We start from the raw sequence: 25,917 nt of genomic DNA, 5'->3' as shown, positions 1-25,917 counted from the left end.
CAAATGGTACACTTTGAATATCTGCAGTTTATTGCATGTCATGTCTACCTCAGTGAAGCTGGGTTTTTTTTGTTTGTTTTTTAATAAAAACTGAAGGTGGCTCATGCTTGTAATCCCAGCACTTTGGGAGGCAGAGATGGGTGGATCATGATATCAGGATTTCTAGACCAGCCTGACCAAGATGGTAAAACCCCATCTCAACTGATATACAGAAATTAACAGGGCATGATGGCACATGCCTGTAATCACAGCTACTCAGGAGGCTGAGGCAGGAGAATCACTTGAACCCAGGAGGCGTAGGTTGCAGTAAGCAGAGATCACACCACTGTACTCCAGCCTGGGCGACAGAGCAGACTCCATCTCAAAAAAAAAAAGTAAATGCCAAAAAAGATAAAAGTCAAGAAAGAGTATATTGAATTAAATCAATAAAAGATCATTCAAAAACAAAAACCCTACTTCTACTTTTTTTTTTTTTTTTTTGAGACAGAGTTTCGCTCTTGTTACCCAGGCTGGAGTGCAGTGGCTTGATCTCAGCTCACCGCAACCTCCGCCTCCTGGGTTCAGGCAATTCTCCTGCCTCAGCCTCCTGAGTAGCTGGGATTACAGGCACGCGCCACCATGCCCAGCTAATTTTTTGTATTTTTAGTAGAGATGGGGTTTCACCTTGTTGACAGGATGGTCTCGATCTCTTGACCTCGTGATCCACCCGCCTCGGCCTCCCAAAGTGCTGGGATTACAGGCTTGAGCCACTGCGCCCAGCCCCCCCTTTTTTTTTTGGAGACAGAGTCTCACTCTGTCACCAGGTGCCATGCTGGAGTGCAGTGGCGCGACCTCGGCTCACTGCAGTCTCTGCCTTCCGGATTCAAGCAATTCTCCTGCCTCAGCCTCCTGAGTAGCTGGGACTACAGGCACACGCCACCACACCCAGCTAATTTTTTTGTATTTTTAGTAGAGACGAGGTTTCACCATATTGGCTAGGATGGTCTTGATCTCTTGACCTCATGATCCGCCTGCCTCGGCCTCCTAAAGTGCTAGGATTACAGACGTGAGCCACCACACCAGGCTTCTATTGTAGTTTTTACAATCATATTATTCAGTTAAAGAAAAGAGCTCAACTTGACATATTTCTAGAGTTTAAACAATCTTACTAAGCTTAGATGATTATACCTATTCTTATTTCCTTATTACCTGTAATGTACACTAAAATATTGACAATTTTTTTTTCAGTGGTTTAACTTGAATTCTCTCTTGACGGGTCCAGAATTAATATCAGATACATATCTTGCACTTTTCTTGGCTCAGTTACAACAGGAAGGTAAGTAAAGGCTGAAAATTTTGTTATGTTATCTTCCAGAGTAGTTAAACAGGCACATTAGATGTAAGTGTGACAATACTGTTTTTCTGGCAGTGGCAGTGAACTAACCTTTAGGTTTGACATGGTGAATGTTAGGCTGTGATTTGGGTGAAGCTGTTCAGTTAGAGTTGTCACTGACACCTGGCCATCCCTCTTCTGAGGATGCTGCCTTCTTTGCAGCCCTTCTAAGTAATGGCTTCTTCTTTTATACATCACATACCTGAGAGGAGAGATATTTTTGTTCTTTGCCTCTTCTAGGCCACTGTTCTTCTCTATAAACTCCAGTTTCTTTGAAATACATGCCCCTGGATTAAACTATTCCTTGCCCTTTTGCACTGTCCTCAAGTCTCTTTTCATCAGTGATTTTAGGATCTGACTCACTGTCTTTTTCTCTACTTCAACGTCTTTTATCCTTCTTAATCATTCCTATATCATTAATCAATCCAATCAATCCAGTACCTGCTTCTTAGTTTCAAAATCACTTACTCTTGCTTAGCTGTTACCAGTAATCATAACCACCATCAGATCTCAATTGCAAGCATATTACTCTTTAAATACCTCTTATCTTTTTTTTTTTTTTTTTTTTTTTTGAGACAGAGTCTCACTCTGCCTCCGGGGTTAAAGCAATTTTCCTGCCTCAGCCTCCCGAGTAGCTGAGATTATAGGCATCCACCACCACACCCAGCTAATTTTTGTATTTTTAGTAGAGATGGGGTTTCACCATGTTGGCCATGATGGTCTCGATCTCCTGACTTTGCAATCCGCCTGGCCTGGCCTCCTAAAGTGCTGGAATTACAGGCATGAGCCACCGTGTCCGGCCTCCACCTCCTATCTTTAAACCATGTTTTATCTGGTTTTTTATTCCAACCATTCTTTAAACCCTACCATGGGGCCCAAGCATTTTCCTTATATGCATTCTTTTGCTTATACTGCTTGTTTTCTGTAATCCATCATTATAATCACTCCATTGCATTCTTCAGCTTGTTTCCCCTTCTCTCCCTCCATCATACTTGAATGACAAAAATCTCAACCCTGATTAAAACCAAATCTTGACTTTGTTCATTCCTGTACCAGAGTAGCTGGACATGGCTAAAAAATAACATAAAACATGATTGGTTTTACTTTTTTCTTAAATGATCTATCCATCTATTCATCCATCCATCCGTCTGTCGAAGAGACTGAGCCACTCTCCAAAGCCCAGGCTGGAGTGTAGCAGCATAATCAAAGCTCATTGCAGCCTCAAACTCCTGGGCTCAGGTGATCCTCTTGCCTCAGCCTCCTGAGTAGCTGGGACTACAGGCTTATGCTACCACACCTAGCAAAGGTTTTACTTCAAATTTAGTATAATCACAAAATTCAAATGAGTCCTTAGTGCTGCGTGATATTTCTACTATGTTTTCTTAGTAAATCCATGTACCACCCTCCAAGATGTTTATAAAAAAATCATGTACCACTCGCCAAGATTAATTTCACAGCTTATGTCTTCAACCCTTTAACCACTTTCTTCTCCCTTGTTTACAAACTTTGCTTATGGCCTTCTGTTACATTCTGCTGAGAATATAGAAGCAATTAAAATTATGTTATCTTTCTGTCAGCAAATTTATCAATTTGCTTATATCGCTACTTGTGCTTTGAGCCTATTAAAATAGATGAGTGGTCCCCTACCTCTAGCCAAGACCAGCCCCTCACTTGTGGGCTGGATCCCAGCTCCTGTCACCTACTCAAGATGTTCCTGCTTTCATCTCTCCACTCTCTTATATAATCAGTTTCCCTCCTTTTTTTTTTGTAGTATTCCTAGAAGAAGAAAAAGAAGCGCTGTCTCTCCATTGATTGAAAAGAAAAAGCCTCTCTTAATTCTGTGAAACTCCAGCTGCTTCCCTGTTTTTATTTTTTCCTTAGAATTGCCTCTAGTGTGCCTTCTTTTTTTCTTGAACTCTGCCTCCCAGGTTCAAGCGATTCTCTCGCCTAAACTTGCTGAGTAGCTGGGATTACAGGCATGCACCACCATGCCTGACTAATTTTTTTTATTTTTAGTAGATACAGGGTTTCACCATATTGGCCAGGTTGTTCTCGAATTTGTGGCCTCAAGTGATCCACCTGCCTCAGCCTTGCAAAGTGCTGGGATTATTTCATGGGCCACCATGCTCTACCACCTTTTAACAATGGTATTTAGAGATCACAGTCTGAGTGCTGGCAGCTTTTTGCTACGAGGTTTGTTATGATGTTATTGTGAATTCACATTTAGGAATATAGTGTTTTTAATTATTTGATTTTAGATACTTGTATCTTTTTTCTATCTAAAACCTTCATTCCTAACAATATCCCTTCTTTGAAACCCTGCATCTTTCAGATTCCTTTCATGGATCTTAGTCTTTCCAATCTCTGACTATTGAAGTGACCTAAGATTAAATCTTGTACAACTTCTTGATTATGTGCCACTGCATTCCTTTAAGTCATCTCTAATTAAGATCTACGTGTCAGTAATTACTATATTTTTATCTTCAGTCTTGATATCTACCCTGAACACCTAGCTTTGACTAACTCCTAGCTTTGGCATCTCCACTTGGAAGTCCAAAAAGCATTTCAAACTGAACATATCTATGAAAGACTTTTTTTCTCTCTATCCATGCTATCCATAAGGTTTTCCATTTCCATAAGGGTGACTCTTCTTGTACTCTGGTTCGTACATATTATACTGATAGAGCAGCTCAGAATGCTTCTTAAACAGTGTAATATGAGGCGGGGAGAGGGGAGAAAAGAAAAAAATACTGTATAATGCCTGTTATTTCCCACCCTCACTCTTTGTCCTTCACTGGCTTCCCAGCACACTTAGAATACTATCTGAAGTCTTAGGCTGGGCATGGTGGCTCATGCCTGTAATCCCAACACTTTGGGAGGTTGAGGGGGCAGACCACTTGAGGTCAGGAGTTTGAGACCAGCCTGGCCAACATGGTAAAACCCTGTCTCTACCAAAAAATACAAAAACTAGCCAGTCGTGGTGGTGCACACCGGTAGTCCCAGCTACTCAGGAGGCTAAGATAGGAGACTCACTTGAACCTGGGAGGCAGAGGTTACAGTGAGCCAAGATCATACCACTGCACTCCATCCTGGGCAACAGAACGAGACTTTCTCTCTAAAAAAAAAAAAAAAAAAAGAAAAAACACCAACCTCGCTAACATGGTGAAACCCTGTCTCCTAAAAATACAAACATTAGCCAGGCGTGGTGGCAGGCACCTGTAATCCCAGCTACTCGAGAGGCTGAGGCAGAAGAATCGCTTGAATCTGGAAAGCAGAGGTTGCAGTGAGCTGAGATTGTGCGGGCGATAGAGTGAGACTCCATCTCAAATTAAAAAAATATATATCTATATCTATGTCTATCTATCTATCTATATGATAGAAAAACTTAAATCAATTAGACTGCTTTAGGTATACCCCACCCTTAGTGTAGCATCTAGCTTGGGAAACCCTGGATTTCTGGAATCATATTTATACAGGTATACTAGACTAATGTGATTCTTTTGGGATGCAAACCACACATTTGACACCTTAATTAGCTTTTAGGTATTTGGCTTCCCAGTTCCTATTTTCAGTTACAAGGGGTATACATGTGTGGGTCAGGGTGGGGGTAGCTCTTTCCACAGACGATGCATTTTAGCCATGTTACTAGTTATTGCACACATTATCTGTGTTCTCACAACAGCCCTGTGAGTAAGTGTATTAGGGTTCTCCAGAGGGATAGAACTAATAGGTAGATATATATGAAGGGGAATGTATTAGGAATATTGACTCACATGATCATAAGGTGAAGTTCCACAATAGGCTGTCTGCAAGCTGAAGAGCCAGGAAGCCAGTCCAAGTCCCAAAACCTCAACAGTAGGAAACTGACAGTGCAGCGTTCAATCCGTGGCCAAAGGCCCAAGAATCCCTGGCACGTCACTGGTTTAAGTCCAAGAGTTCAAAAGATGAAGAATTTGGAGTCTGATGTTTGAGGGCCGGAAGCATCCAGCACAGGAGAAAGATGAAGGCTCAGCAAGTCTAGTCCTTCCATGATCTTCTTTCTGCCTGCTTTATTGTAGCCATGCTGGCAGCTGATTAGATGGTGATCACCCAGATCGAGGGTGGGTCTGCCTCTCCTAGTTCACTGACTCAAATGTTAATATCCTTTGGCAACACCCTCACAGACACACCTAGGAACAATAATTTGTATCCTTCAATCCAGTCAAGTTGGTACGCAATATTAAACATCTCAGGAAGGTACCAGTATCATATGTTTAGGAGTAGAAACCGGCCGGGCACGGTGGCTCACACCTATAATCCCAGCACTTTGGGAGGCCGAGGCAGGTGGATCACGAGGTCAAGAGATCGAGACCATCCTAGTCAACAAGATGAAACCCCGTCTCTACTAAAAATACAAAAATTAGCTGGGCATGGTGGTATGCGCCTGTAGTCCCAGCTACTCGGGAGGCTGAGGCAGGAGAATTGCTTGAACCCAGGAGGCGGAGGTTGCGGTGAGCCGAGATTGTGCCATTGCACTCCAGTCTGGGTAACAAGAGCGAAACTCCGTCTCAAAAAAAAAAAGAAAAGAGTAGAAACCAAGATTAATGGGTAAAGTAAACCAAGACAAATGCAACTAGGAGGTGGGAGAACTGGGATCAAATGCAGGCAGTCTGATTCTAAATCCCTTGCTCTTACCCATTCCTTTATTATCTCTCTCATACCAGTTAGTGCATAGCCTTATATACTTCTCACAGTCACTTGATAAGATGGCTATTCCAGCCACACAGTGGAGAAAGTGAGGCTCAGAAACTTTAGGTAACTTATCCTAGATGACTTTACTAGTAAGTATGAGAATCATTATTTGAATCAAGATCTTTCTGAATCCTCAGCTGATATTTTTCTTTTTTTTTTTTGAGATGGAGTTTTGCTCTTTTTGCCCAGGCTGGAGTGCAATGGCGTGATCTCGACTCACCGCAACCTCCACCTCCCAGTTCAAGTGATTCTCCTGCCTCAGCCTCCCAAGTAACTGGGATTACAGGCATGTGCCACCACACCCAGCTAATTTTGTATTTTCAGTAGAGACGGTTTCACCATGTTGGTCAGGTTGGTCTCAAACTCCTGACCTAAGGCTATCCACCCGTGTGGCCTCCCAAAGTGCGGGGATTACAGGCGCAAGCCACTGCTCCTGGCCCTCAGCTTGTATTTTTTTTTTTCCCAGTATACTGTGCTGCCTCTTTACCAGCATTTTACATCAATTTTGAATCTTTTTCTAGCTGTTTAGGTTGACTTTTGCCCCTCCCTTTTTTTCTTTTTAGGTTATTCTATATTTGTTGTTAAGGGTGATCTGCCAGATTGTGAAGCTGACCAACTTCTACAGATGATTAGGGTCCAACAGATGCATCGACCAAAACTTATTGGAGAAGAATTAGCACAACTAAAAGAGCAAAGGTAAAAATAAAGCCTGCAGTATGGAATATGTGATAGTATTTCATTACAAGAATTAAATTTTCATGCTTACATTGAAATATGTGGTTCTTGTATTGTTGGTGACTCTATTTTAGACCCTATATTTTAGCGAAGTTTATTAGTTTAAACTTGAGTCAACTCTTTTAAATACTTAAATATATTAACTTAGCCAGGTATGGTGTATTCCTAGCACTTTGGGAGGCCAAGCCGGGCTGATTGCTTCAACCCAGGAGTTCGAGTCCAGCCTGGCAACGTGGCAAAACCTCATGTCTACGAATAGTACAAAAATTAGCCAGATGTAGTAGTGTATGTCTGTAATCCCAGCTACTTGGGAGGCTGGGGTGAAATGATCACTTCAGCCTGGGGAGATCAAGGCTACAGTGAGCCATAATCACACCACTGCACTTCAGCCTGGGCAAGAGAGTCAGACCCTGTCTCAAAAAAAAAAAAAAGGAAAGAAATGGAAAAAACACTTAGTTGGATTCAAATTACAACACAATCATATTGCTAAATGAGCTTATTTTCCAGAAAACATTTTAAATTTTGACTTACATAAAACCTTTACATTACAAATGCCTTTGTGTTCTGTCTAAAATAGAAGACTGGTTGCAGTTAATACCAGTGCTTTTGTTCTTTAGAGTCCATAAAACAGACCTGGAACGAGTGTTAGAAGCAAATGATGGCTCAGGAATGTTAGATGAAGATGAGGAGGATTTGCAGAGGGCTCTGGCACTAAGCCGCCAAGAAATTGACATGGAAGATGAGGAAGCAGATCTCCGCAGGGCTATTCAGCTAAGTATGCAAGGTAAAGACATTCTGATGTGTGCTTTATTCATTGCTGAAGAATCCATTTCAATTATTCTTAGGATTCCTTGAAGTTAATGTACTCTTAGAAGTTTTTTGACAATTACTGCAGAAGCAATAGCTGTATAGTGGGCTTTTCCTCTAGATTTCTTGTAATGGAAATCACTTTTTACAACCTATATTATATTAGGAGTAGTTATATTTTTACTTCTGGTTATTTTATTTTGTTTCAATACTCTACTAACACAATAGTAAACTGAGGTTAATCTTTGTGGGTTTGATCCTTACCCAAACCAGCTGTTTCATGAATGTATGCCATTAGACACTATAGAAGGGCCTGGACAGGTAATATAAACTGATTTTACAAAAATCCAACATTTATTGGCTATGTAATTTAAAGCTTAAACCCACTTTGGTGGGCCTAGTTTTTTAGTGATATAAACCATCAATAGGGAAAAGCGAAGACATCTCCCCTAGACAATCTAGGCAAAGAAAAATGTTAAGGCATAGCTCCAAGTAGCTTAATTAAAAGTTTAAAGTGGGTAGTTTTATTTTTCTCTAACTCATATGTATTTGCTTCTACTTTCTAATGAAATTATTTATCAATTGATTTCCTTAGATATCTAAATAAAATTGAGATTTCATTAATAGGAAGATTATTTTTATTCTGAATGTTTCCTGCTTCTAGGCATGCCTCTGAGTACTCCATATGGTGTGCAATCCCATTTTTGATTAATAGAACCCTGCTGGATTAGCAGGGAGAGAAACCAGATTTTTGAGATGGAGTCTCACTGTTGCCCAGCCTGGAGTACAGCAGCACGATTTTGGCTCACTGCAACCTCCGCCTCCCAGGTTCAAGCAATTCTCCTGAGTAGCTGGGACTACAGGTGCCTGCCATTATGCCTAGCTAAGTTTTTGTATTTTTAGTAGATACAGGGTTTCAACCTGTTGGCCAGGCTGTTCTTGAACTCCTGAGCTCAGGTGATCCACAACCTTGGCCTCCCAAAGTGCGGGGATTATGTGTGTGAGCCACCATGCCCAGCCAGAATAGAATATTCTTAAACGTTTTAAAAGCTATTCAAATGAGTATAAACAAACTTATTGTTACTTGAATTGGTAAATACAGTGATTGGTTTTTGTTCTGTTGTGTTTTGTTTTCAGGTAGTTCCAGAAATATATCTCAAGATATTCCACAGACAACAGGTACAAATCTTACTTCAGAAGAGCTTCGGAAGAGACGAGAAGCCTACTTTGAAAAGTAAAGTAGTTGGTACAAATTAAAATAATGTGTTTAATATTTGCTTTGGCTAATTTGTCTATTTGTAAATGATTACTGCCTGAATCCTGTTTTGGTTTTTTTTTTTTTTTTTGGACATGGAGTTTTTGCTTCTGTCACCCAGGCTGGAGTGCAATGGTGCAATCTCAGCTCAATACAGCCTCTACCTCCCGAGTTCAAGTGATTCTCCTGCCTCAGCCTCCCAAGTAGCTGGGATTACTGCATGCCCGGCTAATTTTGTATTCTTTTTTTTAGTAGAGTCAGGGTGTCTCCATGTTGGTAAGGCTAGTCTCGAACTCCTGACCTCAGGTGATCTGCCCACCTCCACCTCCTAAAGTGCTGGGATTACAGGCATCAGTTACCATGCCCAGCCATTTGAATGTATTTTTTAAAACTTTCCAGCAAATAATGTATGAAACAAACTGTAGTTTTAAAGAAAAACTTTGCCCCAATACTGGATAAATTACCTGAAATTGCTGGGCATGGTGGCTCGCACTTTGGGAGGCCGAGGTGGGTGGATCACCTGAGGTCAAGAGTTTGGGACAAGCCTGGCCAGCATGGTGAAACTCCATCTCTACTGTAAATCTGAAAATTAGCCAGACATGGTGGCATGTGCCTGTAATCCCAGCTATTTGGGAGGCTGAGGCAGGAGAATCACTTGAACCCAAGGGGGCAGAGGTTGCAGTGAGCCGAGATTGCACCACTTCACACCAGCCTGGGCAAAAGAGCAAAACTCTATCTCAAAAAGAAAAAAGAAACAAACAAAAAAAACAAAAACCTGAAATTGAGTGAAGAAAACCTTGTAAATTTTCATTTATTAAAGGAAAAATTGAATTAGGATAAGGCAAGAAGCTATTGATCCTTTGGATGTGCTTCTTGCTTACCTCATGAACTCTACAAGATTCCTATACCAATCAGTGAGAAAAACAGCTTGTGAGGTATGGAAGCACATTCCCAAATAGAGGTGGTAGGTCATTTAGCTGCTCATGGATGCTTCAGGGGGTCCTGCAATTCTGTTAGCATCAGGGGGATGGATGCAAACCATAAATCTGGGTCAACTTCTAAAACCTTACCTGTAGCCAGCCTTGTAAGGGCTTGCTAAATAGAAATTTCACCATATGAAAATCCCTTCTTTTCAAGTAACTAGCATTCAGACTTTTGTCTCCTGCCTTTTTTTTTTTTTAAAGAAAAATAAAACTCCATGTTAAAGATTGCAAGATAAATAATCAGCTGCGTGCAGTGGCTTATGCCTGTAATCTCAGCACTTTGGAAGGCCGAGGTGGGCGGATCACAAGGTCAGGAGTGTGAGACCAGCCTGACCAACATGGTGAAACCTTGTCTCTACTAAAAATACCAAAAAACTTAGCTGGGCATGGTGGCGCACACTTGTAATCCCAGCTACTTAAGAGGCTGAGGCAGGAGAATCGCTTGAACTCAGGAGGCAGAGGTTGCAGTAAGCCGGGATGCACCCCGCTGCACTCCAACCTGGGCAACAGAGCAAGACTCCATCTCAAAAAAAAAAAAAAAAAGAAAAATCTTGCCTTAGAGTCATCTCCTTCCCAATGCCACTTCAGTTCCACACTTCATTTTGCACAGGTGCTATATTTCCTATGATACTTGTAATGGTTGCTGCAGAGTTTAAAATGAGGAAATTGAGGCCAGTATAAGAACAATCAGATGCCAATTTATTTATCTCCCGGGCGAGGTTCTGTGGTCCTAAGGAAAGGGGGCCAGAGAAGTCACACTTAACTTCTCAGGGCAGGGGGTTTTATGGGGGTTAGAGCGGGGCTGGCCTAGGATGCATGGGGTGTGCTGCCATTGGGTAAGGCTTGGCGGGACTTCTTCAATTTTCACGGGTTCAGCTGTATAGTTTTAGTGCTGAGGTTCAAAATGCATAGCTTGGTGCTGAGAGTGCATAGTCTAGTGCTGAATATAGACCTGGGGGCAGAATGCAGAAGTGAGCAAGGGGATCCTGCATGGAGGAGCCAGATACTGAGTAATGTGTTCTGCCTGATAAACTGTTATCAGGCATAGAGAGGGGTGGGTGTTGTTCATCCGGCTCTTAGCAAGGCTATTGGCCTTACAATACTGTGATAAGTCATCAGTGCATTAGGATGCGTGATGCCCAGGCTGGAGTGCAGTGGCACAATCTCTGCTTTCTGCAACCTCTGCCTCTTGGGTTCAAGTGATTCTCCCACTTTAGCCTCCCAAGTAGCTGAGATTATAGGCACACACTACCATGCCTGGCTAATTCTTTTTTTTAACTTGGAGTCTAGCTCTGTCACTCAGGCTGGAGCAGTAATTTAAATGTAAATTATTGTATCATAGAAAGATAAGAGGAGTTTTTTTTTAATTTTAAAATAAAATATTTTAAAAATCAGACCCGCTGATCCTAGGTCAGAAAACAAAAGGCTCATAGCTGAATCTGAGCTATTATCTGCTGTATTTCATACATTCTAACATACACATATTTACACATTTCAACATCTCTGAAATTAAGCAGCATCTTACATTGTTATTGACTGTATTTTAGCAGCATCTAAAAATATTGGAGCATTTTACATTTGATGGTATAATGAAGAAAATATTTACCTTTTGTTTTATTTAAGTCACAGCTCAGAAGTAAATGAAGGAAAATTCTGATCAGCTGACATCTTCCTAATGTGAGATATTTCTAGTCTTTATTCAGCATAGATTACTGGCTAATTATATGTTAAATTTCAAAGCAGTGTTTATTAGTGCTTTTTACCTTTAAGTTTCAAAAGTAACTTTTTTGTTTTAATAAACTCCAAATTTATACAAAAGTAGAAAAACTAGCAAAATGAACTTGTGTTTATCACCCAGATTTCCCAAATACTAGCACATGGTCAGTCTCGCTGCCTTTTTTTTTTTTTTTTTTTTTTTTGTGACAGAGTCTTGCTCTGTTGCCCAGGCTGGAGTGCAGTGGCACAATCTCTGCTTACTGCAACCTCTGCCTCTTGGGTTCAAGTGATTCTCCCACTTTAGCCTCCCAAGTAGCTGAGATTATAGGCACACACTACCATGCCTGGCTAATTCTTTTTTTTTTTTTTTTTTACTTGGAGTCTAGCTCTGTCACTCAGGCTGGAGCAGTAAGTAGTGTGATCTCAGCTCACTACAACCTCAGCCTCCCAAATAGCTGGGACTACAGGTACATGCCACCATACCCGGCTAATTATTTGTATTTTTATTAGAGACGAGGTTTCACCATGTTAGCCAGGATGGTCTCCATCTCCTGACCAAGATCCACCTGCCGTGGCTTCCGAAGTGCTGGGACTACAGGAGTGAGCCACCACGCCTGGCCTAATTCTTATACTTGTAGTGGCGCCAGGGTTCCACCATGTTGCCCAGGCTGGTCTTGAACTCCTGACCTCAAGTGATCCACCCCCTTGGCCTCCTAAAGTGTTGGGCCACTGCACCTGGCCCAGTCTTGTTTTTTAATACTCCCATCTTCCATCTTTCCGTTGGCCCACCTACAAGTTTGGATTATTGTGTAACAAATCTCAATTATATCATTTGTCTGTAACCATTTTAATGTGTCTCTAAAATATATGAGCCTTTTTAAAACATAGCTAAATGCTGTTGTCATAAAATAGTAATCATAATGATTAATTGTAATTCTGAATCATCAATTATCTAGTTAATGTAAAAAATAAATCTACTTAATTAGAAAGACTAACATTCTAGAAAGTTTATTTTAAGAAATATCAAAATTAAAAGAAAGCCTATATGGCTAGTTGTAGTGGCTCATGCCTGTAATCCCAGCCTGTAATTCGCTGGCTAAGGCAGGCAAATCACTTGAGGCCATGAGTTCAAGACCAGCCTGCCCAACATGGCAAAAGCCTGTCTCTACTAAAAATACAAAAAAATTAACAGCTGGGTGTGGTGGCACACACCTGTAATTCCAGCTACTTTGGAGGCCGAGATAGGAGAATTGCTTGAACCCAGAGGTGGAGGTTGCAGTAAGCCATGATTGCACCACTGCACTCTATCCTGGGTGACAGAAAAAGACTGTCTCAAAAAAAGAAAGAAAAAGAAAGCATACTCTCACCTCCTTCAGTAACTGATGTTAGTATTTTGGCACATTCTCTTTCTGTGACACATAGACACTTGCCTTGTAAATATTGTACCCATTTCCCATAACAGTAAATAGTCTTTGTAGCAGGTTGCATGATATTTCATAAAATGAATGGATGTGGCATAATTTATATATGAGCTTTTTGAATTCTGCTGTTACAATATTGCAATGAACAATTCTTTTTTTTTTTTTGAGATGGAGTTTCGCTGTTGTTACCCAGACTGGAGTGCAATGGCATGATCTCGACTCACCGCAACCTCCGCCTTCTGGGTTCAAGCAATTCTCCTGCCTCAGCCTTCCAAGTAGCTGGGACTATAGGCACGCACCACCATGCCCAGCTAATTTTTGTATTTTTAGTAGAGATGGGGTTTTATCTTGTTGATCAGGATGGTCTCGATCTCTTTACCTCGTGATCCACCCACCTCGGCCTCCCAAAGTGCTGGGATTATAGGTGTGAGCCACCACGCCCGGCCTAATGAACAATTCTTATACTGCCTCTATGCCTTAAATCTCTCATCATTTCTTCTAATTTTTCTGAGGATGTCAGATTATTGGGTTAAAGGATATGAACATTTTTTAGGCCTTGGTACAGATTTCTAAATTGCTTTACAGAATAATTCCCATGTGATACTTCCATCATGTTTATTTCAGACTTTTTTGTTTTTGCCAAACTATAATGGTCTAAAGACATACTTCACAGAGAAACTATGATACAAACTTTACAGGTATATCTAAGAAAAGTATATTTAAAGTATAATAATAAACCCCTTTTTTACTTAAATTTTTTAAATTGGATTAAAAATATGAAACTTCCAACAAATTGAACTTTTTAGAATATTAAAGATAATTGGGTAATACCCAGTAATGACTAAGTAAGTTATAATAAGCATGATGTCAGCAATAATTAGGGCTTGTTAGTAAACAGTGTCAGGCAACCTTGTACCCTTTTAAAAATGTTCGAATAGCGATAGACCTCCTTCCTAATTGGAGGAGGATTGATTGATGAGGAAGTTGCAGTGATGGTTAAGAGTTTCAGCCTCTTGGCTTGATTTTGCAAATACTGGTGAGAACTTGGAAAGAGCTTGAGAATATCTTACATAGTCACATGTTGCTGAGAAGAGTTAAGAACTAACTTCTTGATGTTCATTTAACAATGACTTGGATTCAAAACCTTATAGAACTCATTAGTAGAAGAGCTGAGAAGCTAATACTTGCCTTTCACTAAAATTCCTGATTAGTTAGCTTAGATAGTTCCTTGTCTCTCTAGGTTCTGTCTTTGGGAGCTTGGCTCTAAGGTTATCAAGCTACCTCTTCCCTCTTACCTTCCCCAAATTGACCCTGGTGCTGATTTCTTATTCATATGAATTTTCTAGTTTTTCTTTTCCCTTTTTTGAGCATTTGAAGCTTCATACTGGATACAGTAATCACAATATTCATGCATAAAGAAAATCATAAAGTAATTGCATAATTGGGTAAAGTAAATGCATAAAGTAATCATTTAGTTTTCAAGCATTAAAAAAAATAGTTTTGGCTAGGTGCAGTGGTTCACGCCTGTAATCCCATCACTTTGGGAGGCTGAGGCGGGCAAATCACCTGAGATCAGGGGTTCGAGACTAGCCTGGCCAACATAGCGAAACTTCAGATCTACTAAAAATACAAAAAATTAGCCAGGTGTGGTGGCGCATGTCTGTAATTCCAGCTACTCAGGAGGCTGAGGCAGGAGAATCAGCTACTCGGGAGGCTGAAGCAGGAGAATCACTTGAACCTGGGAGGTAGAGGTTACAGCGACCCTTCCAGCCTGGGTGACAAGAGCAAGACTCAATCTCAAAAAAAAAAATGTTTCTCTGTAGTGTAAAAAATACTGTTTAAAAAATCACCCTATTACAGACTCACAGTTTATGAGTCATTAAATAATATTTTCAGGCCAGGTGCGGTGGTTATGCCTGTAATCCCAGCACTTTGGTAGGCTGAGGCGGGTGGATCACCTGAGGTTGGGAGTTCAGGACCAGCCTGACCAACATGGAGAAAGTGTGTCTCTGCTAAAAATACAAAATTAGCTGAGCATGGTGGTGCATGCCTGTAATCCCAGCTACTCGGGAGGCTGAGGCAGGAGAATCACTTGAACCACAGAGGCTGAGGTTGCATGAGTCGAGATTGCGCCATTGCACTCCAACCTGAGCAACAAGCAAGACTCAGTCTCAAAATAATAATAATACTTTCAAGCCATGACATTTTTTCCAGCAGTAATCTTTAAATCTGTTTTACCATCATAAAACCCCAACAAAACTCTATTACATCAGCTATGTTACTGTAAAACCTACATTAACTCATATATTATGAGCATGAAATTAAGCAATATGTGTGAAACTATTTTATAAACTGTGAAATATTCCATAGATAACATGTTGGCAGTTACTAATGTCTTCTCTAGATGTGGCTTTGAAATGGATGCAGATTCTTTCTGTTATAAAAAACATAGTTACAAATGTTTTATAATGGGAAGAAACATAAATATCTTCATGGGCATCGATTACTTTGAGTTTTTGATTGCCTAATACTTGAGCCACTGCTTCAGTGATATGCTATGGTTTATCAAACAATGTTGAGAAACAGAAACTACTGGGCATGTTTCAAGGAGAAAAGTACTTAATACAGAAATTAGGAGTTTACATAATCTTAAGATAAAGGTGCAGCTCTTAGCTGGGCCTTTAGAGAAATCAACTTGTAGGAAGAGCTATAACCACTGCCCCAACTGGGACAATGAGTAATGAGGATATCACAGTTAAGAACACACTGCTATAGTGATGATCCTGGGATTAGAAAGCTGCCACCACAGTTGCCTAGACATGGAACATGAAGTCTGGCCCCCACTGCAACAGTAGTGAAGCACAATTTTGGGACTGGCATCTCCATGACATTACTTGCCACCAGAGAACAACCAAAGTAGTAGGGAGATGGCTAGGCCTCATTTCTGCCTTATTTATTTATTTATTTTGAGACAGAATTTCACTCTTGTTGCCCAGGCTAGAATGCAATGGTGCAATCTCAGCTCACTGTAACCTCTGCCTCCCGAGTTCAAGCGATTCTCCTGCCTCAGCCTCCCACGTAACTGGGATTACAGGCATGTGCCACCACACTCAGCTAATTTGGTATTTTTAGTAGAGACAGGGTTTCTCCATGTTGGTCAGGCTAGTCTCGAACTCCTGACCTGAGGGGATCTGCCTGCCTCAGCCTCCTAAAGTGCTGGGATTATAGGCATGAGCCACCGCACCTGGTCTTATTTAGTTAGTTATTGTTGAGACAGTGTCTTGTCTGTCACCCAGGCTGGAGTGCAGTGGTGTGATCTTGACTCACTGCAACCTCCGCCTCCAAGCCTAAAGCAATTCTCCTGCCTCAGCCTCCCAAGAAGCTGGGATTACAGTCACTCACCACAGTGCCAGCTAATTTTTATATTTTTAGTAGAGGTGAGGTTTTGCCATGTTGGCCAGGCTGGTCTTGAACTCCTGACCTCTGGTGATCCTTCTGCCTCAGCCTCCCAAAGTGATGGGATTACAGGTATGAGCCACCATGCCTGGTCCATTTCTCCTTTTTTTTTTTTTTTTTTTGAGATGGAGTCGTTCTATGTTGCCCAAGCTGCAATCTCAGTTCACTGCAGCCTCCACCTCCCAGGTTCAAGCAGTTCTCCTGCTTTACTCTCTTGAGTAGCTGGGAATGCAGGCGTGTGCCACCACGCCTGGCTAATTTTTGTATTTTTACTAGAGATGGGGTTTCGCCATGTTGGCCAGGCTGGTCTCAAACTCCTGACCTCAGGTTATCCACCTGCCTTGGCCTCCCAAAGTGCTGGGATTACAGGTGTAAGCCAGTGCCCCCAACCCATTTCTGCCTTTTAAAGCTCATGTGAGCATGTAATTTGTAACCAGAATCCTCCTTGTAAAAGAATCTAAGACATGTAGCTTTTAGCTTTGTAACCTCTGTAATGCTGAGGGCACAGCTGGGTGTATGCTGAGTGCCTCTTGGACATGTTCCATCTCAGTGTCTTCACAGCTGGAAGGTGTCAACATTGTTTTAAGGTCGGTAATTGGTTTACTTCTCATTTTTCATAAACTAAAAGTAGAATAAAGGCTATCCCTCTAATGTTGCTAGCTCACCTGCCCCCCCACCCTTGCATTCTCACCTACCTTCTTGAGTGGAGGGGAAGAGGGCATGGGCGGGAATGCTCCATAACTCAGTCCGTCTGTCTTGCGTCATGTCGCAGCATCAGGATATGCTAATGGGAGGACACTGCCCTTGTGTGCTTCATTACCCGTGCACACTAAAGTCTTACACTTACACACAGGTCAGTATTCTGGCTCAGACCAACAGGGAGAAATTGCAGTTTTCATTGGTTGGACTTCCTTTACTCTTCACACTTTTAAAATACAAAATTAAGAGGAACTCTAGAAAAAAGTGTACCATTCTCTTAATAATTGTTGCAGGTAGTTTAAAAATTCTGACTTTTTTTCAAATTCTTATGTGCCTTCTTTTTTTATAAACCCATGGCTTCTCATTCAGACTGTCAGCTGTTTGTGAGTTTTGGTTTTTGGTTTTCTGTGTTTGTATTTATGTATATGAAATACAGATTGAGGCCGGGCACAGTGGCTCATGCCTGTAATCCAGCACTTTGGGAGGCCAAGGCGGCTGAATTATCTGAGGTCAGGAGTTTAAGACCAGCCTGACTAACATGGTAAAACCCTGGGTCTACTAAAAATACAAAAATTAGCCAGGCATGGTGGCACATGCCTGTAATCCCAGCTTCTCAGGAGGCAGAAGCAGGAGAATCACTTGAACCTGGGTGGTGGAGGTTGCAGTGAGTTGAGATCATGCCACTTTACTCCAGCACAGCGGACACGAGCAAAACTCTGCCTCAAAAAAAAAAAAAAAAAAAAAAAAAAGTAATATAGACTGAGTATCCCTTATCCAAAATGCTTGAAACAAGAAGTATTTTAGATTTGGGTTTCTTTTTTAGGATTTGTGAATATTTGCAATATACTTACCAATTAAGCTTTCCAAATCCAAAAATCTAAAAATCTGAACTGCTCCACCGAGTACCTCCTTTGAGTGTCTTGTTGGTGCTCAGAAAGTTTCTGATTTTGGAGCATTTGGATTTCAGATTTTCAGATTTGGGATGCTTGATCTGTAATTTCAGATTTACATAAAAGCAGAAATAGTACACAGAGCTCCTTATATCTTTCACCCATAATCTCCAATAGTTGGCCTTTCTCAACCATTTGGAAATAATTTGCAGATATGACTTTCCATTGTGTCTCAGTTGTTCAGTGTGTATTTTCTAAGTATAAGGATATATATTCATACATATTTACATCATAACCATCATGTTTAAACATTTTAAAAATAGGGATTTGTGGCCAGGAGTGGCGGCTCATGCCGGTAATCCCAGACTTTGGGAAGCTGAGGTGGGCAGATCACAAGGTCAGGAGATCAAGACCATCCTGGCCAACATGGTGAAACCCCATCTCTACTAAAATATACACACACACACGTGTCGCACGCCTGTAGTCCCAGCTACTCAGGAGGCTGAGACAGGGGAATCGCTTGAATCTGGGCAGAAGAGGATGCTGTGAGTGGAGGTTGTGCCACTGCACTACAGCCTGGGCGACAGAGCAAAACTCCGTCTTAAAAAAAAAAATGGGGATTTGTATTACATTGTTTTTCCTTTTGAAAAAAATTACAGAGGAACTTAATGCAATAGCTATTACTTAAAGTCTGATAATGTAGTAGTAGTTTTCATTTCTTTAATTTATCAAGTGTTCAGTGAATACTTACTATGTAACAGCACAGTTATCAGCCCTGGGGGAAATCTATGAATAAGACAAGATTTGTGCTCTCTCTGGGTGCAGTGGCTATCGCCTATAATCCTAGCACTTTGCAAGGCCAAAGCGGGTGGATCACCTGAGGTCAGGAGTTTGAGACCAGCCTGACCAACATGGAGAAACCCTGACTCTACTAAAAATACAAAATTAGCTGAGTGTGGTGGCACATACCTGTAATCCCAGCTACTCGGGAGGCTGAGGCAGGAGAATCACTTGAACCCAGGGGGCAGAGGTTGCAGTGAACCGAGATTGCGCCATTGCACTCTGGCCTGGGTAACAAGAGGAAGACTGTCTCAAAAAAAAAATTTGTGCTCTTCCGAGCTTACATGCCATAAAGAGGGAAATAAACAGAACACCAGATGATGATAAGTTTATGCTGAGAATTAAAATGAAGTGATGAGGTAGTGGGAATGTCAAGTGGCTACTTTTGGTGGGGTAGTTAGGAAAGGTGTCCCTGGGTAGCTTTTTCAACTCAGACCTGAATGAAAAGAATGAGCCAGTAACAGAAACATTATGTTAACTCATATGGTAGTTCAAGATGCTTTATCTGCTCAAATGTATTATTTTCGGTGACTTTCAACAATAATAAGGGTCTATAAACCAACAGTCATTCACATAAGAATAGCCACCAGTGAATCTTTTTGTATGATAGGTTGTTTCTTTTTTGAAACAGTCTTGCTCTGTCGCACAGGCTAGAGTGCAGTGGTGCAATCTTGGCTCACCACAACCTCTCCTCCCCGGTTCAAGTGATTGTCTTGCCTCAGTCTCCTGAGGAGCTGGGATTACAGGTGCTCACCATCATGCTCACCTAATTTTTGTATTTTTGGTAGAGATGATTTTTTACCACGTTGGCCAGGCTGGTGTCAAACTCCTGACCTCAAGCAATCCACCCGCCTCGGTCTCCTAAACTGTTGGGATTACAGGTGTGAGCCACCATGCCCAGCCATGATAACTTATTTTATGGTGAAAATACCTATCTCTTAATTTGTGTGATTAAATTTAAATTTTATGTCTAGGATTCCTAGGATCAGTACTTCTATATTTTAAAGTAATATATATCAGACTAACAGCTCTTGCATTCTTTTCATCGCAGTCACTACTTTGATTTGTGGAACAATGTATTTTCTACATGAATAGTTTTTCTCATGATGTTTATTCTTTAGTTGAGTTTTGTTTTTTGATTTTTCGTTTTGAGATGGAGTTTCACTCTGTCTCTCAGGCTGGATTGCAGTGGCGCGATCTTGGCTCATTGCGCCTCCAGGGTTCAGGCGATTCTCCTGCCTCAGCCTCCCAAGTAGCTGGGAGTACAGGCACCTTAACCACACCCGGCTAATTTTTGTGCTTTTAGTAGAGACGGGGTTTTACCATGTTGACCAGGCTGGTCTCAATCTCCTGATCTGCCCACCTCAGCCTCCCAAAGTGCTGGGATTACAGGCGTGAGCCCCTGTGCCCGGCCTGTTAAGTTTTGTTTTTTAAATATACATTCACTTTTGAATGTTTCAGACAGCAACAGCAGCAGCAGCAGCAACAGCAGCAGGAGCAGCAGCAGGAGCAGCAGCAGGGAGACCCATCAGGACAGAGTTCACATCCATGTGAAAGGCCAACCACCAGTTCAGGAGCTCTTGGGAATGATCTAGGTAAGTCCTGCTCACCATTCATCATGTTTGTTACCTTCACACTTTATCTGACCATAGGCTTCCTGTGATTTTTGCTTTATATTATTCTTTTTCCCCTCTTTAATCATATTAAGACTCTTAAATAAATTTGTAATCTACTAAATTTCCCTAGATTAAGGAGCAGTTACTATAAAAAAAAAAAAAAAAAGCCATATGTGGTGGCTCCCACCTGTAATCCCAGCACTTTGGGAAACCAAGGCAGGAGGAATGCTAGAACATTATGAACACCTCAACATAATAATATCAACTTCACAGTGATTTGTACAGTCTCCAGAAATTCCTTAGAAATCATGAATACTAGTAGATGAAAAAGAAATACATTCTACCACCTGGAAAATGAAAAATACTTGAGTTTAATCTAAATATACTCAACTATATTTGCAATGGGATGTGCAGAGTTAGTTTCCAGGTCTTGGTTTAAATATGTCTTAAACTTTGGCCAGTTAGTAATAGAAGCTGAGTGAAAAGGTAACTGTATCCAACAAATAAATTGTAAGCAGAATATATAAAGAACTCTTAAAACTGAACAATAAGAAAACCACTCAATAAAAGGATGAAGGATTTGAAAAGATATTTCACCAAATAAGATACAGGGATTACAAATAAGCACATGAAAAGACTCTCAGCATCACTAGTCACTGGGAAATGCTCAATAAAAGCACAACGAGATACTGCAGCACCCCTGTAAGTGTGGCTCAATGAAGAAATAAAACTGACAATACCAAGTATTGGCAAGGATCCAAGCAGCTGGGACTCATACACTGTTAATGGGAATGTAAAAGTGTACTCTTTGGAAAACAGTTTGGCATTTTTTTTATAAACTTAAATGTATGCTTAACCATGTGATCCAGCAATCCCCATCATGCATATATAACCAAGAGAAAAGAAAACTTAGGTTCACATAAAAACTTACATCAAATGCTTATAGCTGGCCGGTGTGGTGGTGCACACCTGTAATCCCAGCACTTTGGGGAGGCCATTGCAGGTGGATCACCTGAGGTCAGGAGTTCGAGACCAGCCTGGCCAACATGGTAAAACCTCATCTCTACTAAAAATATAAAAATGTGGTGGGTGTGGTGGTAGGCACCTGTAATCCCAGCTACTCAGGAGGCTGAGGCAGGAGAATTACTTGAACCCAGGAGGTGGAGGTTCCAGTGAGCCAAGATTACGCCATTGCACTCTAGCTTGGGCAACAAGAATGAAACTCAGTCTTAAAAAAAAAAATGCTTATAGCAGCTTTATTCATAATTGCCAAAAATTACAAACTGCCTAAATGTAGACCTTCATTTGGTTAATAAATGCACAAACTGTGGTATATCCAAACAATTAAATACTACAGGGGATGAACTGGTACTTTTTCCTATTCCTCCTATTATGTACAGCCAAAACAACTGAACATTTGTATAAAACAAGCTGAATGTCAGAGGCAGAGAGAAGACAGATTGGCTGGGGACCTTGGAACCAGAGGAGCAGCATGGTGGGGAGTAGCCTGGGTTTTCTTTTTGCCTCATTTGTCCTGGACTTGGTGCTGGAGAAGCCGTGGGCTCAGACCAAGAGAAAACCCCCTGAAAAGTCTGCTCTCTAGCCAAAAGAGGCAGCCTAACAAGACAAACACTTTTAGATAATAAGCACTCTAATCAAATACCACAGAATAAACTGGCCCCTTCACTCCTGTCAGGAAAGGACAAGTGGGAGCCAAGATATGTACCCCAACCTGGAAGTCATGAGGTACACTTCTCCCCTTCCCCAGCCAAGGTGGTGTCAGAGAAGGCTGAGTGGGGAGCTGGTGTTTTCATTGTTTCTGGAAGGTGACAGCACTTCTTTCCCACGGTGTCAGTGGTCACAGGAAGCCTGAACTTCTACCCAATAATACATAGGCATATCTCTGGCTCCTATGTGGGTGATGTCAGAAAAGAGGCCTAGTAGAGAATCCAGACTGTTGCTGATACCCAGCAATAGCAAGCACACCTCCACAATATCCGTGGAGGCCACAGGGGGATCAGTAACAAGGCACTCTTCTCCCTCCCAGCCAGTTATAGATCAGCGGAGGACTAGGGGGCTACAATTCCCATGTGTGTGTAGCAGTAATCCCCATGACCACCACTCCTTGTCATAACAGGCTTTGAAGAAACCTAGACTTCCACCTCCCTCTGGCTGTGGCAGGGTGGCATTCCCTTTTCCCTACTGGCAGTGCTGTGTCAGACGAGGCTTGCCAAATTGGAAGATGAAAATGATATTCACAGTCTCATAACATAATGCCCCAAATTTTCAAGATTCAGTTGAAAATCACTAAGCCAGGGCGCAATAGCTCACACCTGTAATCCCAGCACTTTGGGAGGCCAAGGTGTGTGGATCACTTGAGGTCAGGAGTTCAAGACTAGCCTGGCCAACATGGTGATACTCCGTCTCTACTAAAAATAGAAAAATCAGCCAGGTGTGGTGCTAGGCGCCTGTAATCCCAGCTACTGGCAAGGCCGAGGCAGGAGAATCACTGGAACCCAGGAGGCGGAGGTTGCAGCGAGCTGAGATTGCACTGCTGTACTCAGGCCTGGGCAACAGAGCAAGACTCCATCTCAAAAAAAGAAAATCACTTATGAACCAGAAAAATCTCAACTTGAATGAGAAAAGACAGTCAGTAGACAACACCTAGATGGCACTGATGTTACTACCTGATAAGGGTTTTTTAAGTAGCCATCATAAAAATGCTTCAATGAGCAATTACAGTGAGCACACTTGAAACAAATGAAAAAATAGAATGCCTTAGCAAAGAAATAGAAGATACAAAGAAGACCCCCATGACATTTTAGAATTGGAAAATAGTAGTAATTGAAATTTTAGGAATTTTTAAGTCTTCTCAGTGGAATGGAGAGGACAGAGGAAAGAATCAGTGAGCTTGAAGACAGAAAAACAGAAATTACCTTTTCTGAGCAACAGAGAGAAAATAGACTAGAAAATTTAATAGAGCCTTAGAGACCTCTGGCGCTCTAACAAGATTTAAATTTGTGTCATGGGGTCCCAGATGGAGATCAGAAAGAGGGTGCGGCTGAAAAAGTACTAGAGGAAGAAGTCATGGCTGAAAGTTTCCCAAATTTGGCACAAATCAGAAACCTACAGATTGAAAAAGCTCAGTGAAGCTCAAATACGATAAACCCAAAGAAATTCACATAGACGCATCATAGTCAGATTTCTGAACACTGAAGATAAAGAATGAAGATCTTGAAATTACCAAGAAATGACCTTACCTACAGCAATTTAAATGACAGCCAGATTTCCCATCAGAGATCATAAAGGCCAGAAGGAAGAGGTACATACAACATTTTTTCTAGTGCTGAAAGGAAAAAACTCTAGGCCAGGTGCAGTGGCTCATGCCTGTAATCCCAGCACTTTGGGAGGCCAAAGTGTGCAGATTGCCTGAGGTCAGGAGTTCGAGAACAGCCTGGCCAACATAATGAAACCCCATCTCTACTAAAAATACAAAAATTAGCTGGTGTGGTGGTACATGCCTGTAATCCCAGCTACTTGGGAGGCTGAGGCAGGAGAATCACTTGAGCCTGGGAGTCGAATGTTCCACAGTGAGTTGAGATTGCGACACTGCACTCCACTAGGTGGCTGAGCAAGACTCCATCTCAAAAAAAAAAAAAGAAAGAAAGAAAGAAAGAAAAAATTAGCTAGACATGGTCGTGGGCGCCTGTAGTCCCAGCTACTTTGGAGGCTGAGGCAAGTGAATCGCTTGAACCCGGAAGGTGGAGGTTGCGGTGAGCCAAGATCATGCCACTGCACTGCAGCCTGGGTGACAGAGCGAGACTGTCAACAAAAAAAAGAAACCCAAAGAAAAAACTCTAAATTCAGATTTATATATCCAGTGAAATATCCTTCAGGAGTGAAGGGGATATTAACAATTTGTCTCCAGTAGACCTACCCTAAAAGAATGGCTAAAGGAATTTCTCTAAAAAAAAAATGATCAAAGAAGAAATTCTGGAACATCAGGAAGGAAGAAAGAACAATGAAAATAGTAAAATTGGGGTAAACACAATAGGTTTCCCCTCCTTTTGAATTTTCTAAGTTGTGTGGTGGTTGAAGCAAGAATTAATAGCACTGATTTGGTTTTCATTATATATATAGGAGATATTTAAGGCAATTATATTACAAATGAAGGGGAGGGTCAAGGAATATGAAGGGAGGTAAGCTTTCTATATTTCATTTGAACTGATGCAGCCACTTTGGAAAATAATTTGACTATTTGTTTAAAAACTGAACATAACCCTGACCATATGACATAGCATTTATCTATGCTATTAACTCCTGGGCATTTCTCCCAGAAAAACAATAAACTTTTTAATTTTTTTTTTTTTTAGTATTATACTCCCTAAGTGCTCTAATATTAGTACTTAGGGAGGGAGGCCAAGGCAGGCAGATTGCTTGAGCCTAGGAGTTCAAGACCAGCCTGGGAAAAATTTCTATTTTTGGCTGGGCACAGTGGTTCACGCCTGTAATACCAGCAGTTAGGGAGGCCAAGGTAGGTAGAATGCTTGAGCCCAGGAGTTCAAGACCAGCCTAGGCAATACTGCATACTCAAAAAAGAAAAAAAAAATTTAGAAAATTATTTTAAATGTTCTTAATTGCTGAATGCCTCCTTGGAAGAGCATTATTTAGTCCTACAACTGACACATTGTTCCACTGACACAATTGCCCAGGCTGGTCTCAAACTCCTGGGCTCGAGGGGAGTCTGCCTGCCTCGGCCTCCCTTAGTGCTAGTATTACAGATGTGAGCCACTGTGCCCAGCCAAAAATAGAAATTTATATTAACACAAAAACATATATATAAATATGTTTTAGCAGCCTTATTGGTCATAATCAAAAACTGGAAACAACCAACATGTCCTCCATGAAACAAACTGTGGTACATCCATAGCATGGAGTACTCTACTCTCAGGATGAAAGAGAAACCAGCTGTTGGCACATGCAGCACCATGGCTAGATCTCAGGGACATTATGCTAAGTGCAAAAAGCCTCAAAGGCTCTTATACTGTATGATTCCATTTGTTCAACATTCTAAAAATGACAGCAGTATATATAGAGAGAACACATATTAGTGGTTGCCACCAGTTAGAGAAAGTGGGTGAAAGAGGTAGGTGTGAATCTAAATCAATAGGAGGGAGATCTTTGTGGTATTATAACACTTCTGTGTCTTGCTTGTGGTGGTCGTGGTGGTTACATGAATACACATGTGTGATAAAATGCCATGTAGAACTATGTACAACAGGTGCCAATGTCAATATCTGGGTTTTAGTTTGATCTTTAGTTACATAAGATGTAACTATTGGGTGATATTGGGCAAAAGGGTACATGAAACCTCTCCCAAACATCTTTGCAAATTC

The 25,917-nt window shown here is 41.3% G+C and overlaps 1 protein-coding gene and 1 long non-coding RNA gene across 6 annotated transcripts in view; one reads left to right on the top strand and one right to left on the bottom strand.

Moving 5' to 3' along the window:
* LOC128928861 (uncharacterized) overlaps positions 1-25,917 on the bottom strand; it is a 57,332-nt gene that overhangs the window by 13,413 nt on the left and 18,002 nt on the right. The window lies entirely within an intron of this gene.
* The window catches only part of ATXN3 (ataxin 3), a 47,005-nt gene that overhangs the window by 14,799 nt on the left and 6,289 nt on the right, over positions 1-25,917 (top strand). For 4 of the 5 annotated variants that reach the window (XM_002754206.6, XM_035261300.3, XM_035261298.3 and 1 more), the window contains 5 exons: positions 1,228-1,315; positions 6,667-6,799; positions 7,456-7,622; positions 8,783-8,879; positions 20,367-20,500. In XM_002754206.6, the coding sequence (XP_002754252.1) occupies positions 1,228-1,315; positions 6,667-6,799; positions 7,456-7,622; positions 8,783-8,879; positions 20,367-20,500 (619 nt within the window). Of the gene's footprint in view, positions 1-1,227; positions 1,316-6,666; positions 6,800-7,455; positions 7,623-8,782; positions 8,880-12,109; positions 12,225-20,366; positions 20,501-25,917 lie in introns of those variants that run through there. The other variant, XM_035261299.3, reaches the window with a different exon arrangement.

This window comes from Callithrix jacchus, chromosome 8, assembly GCF_049354715.1.
Source record: "Callithrix jacchus isolate 240 chromosome 8, calJac240_pri, whole genome shotgun sequence".
Lineage (NCBI taxonomy): Eukaryota > Metazoa > Chordata > Mammalia > Primates > Cebidae > Callithrix > Callithrix jacchus.
The sequence above is the reverse complement of the archived record's forward strand: the minus strand, read 5'-3'. Positions and strand labels throughout refer to the sequence as shown.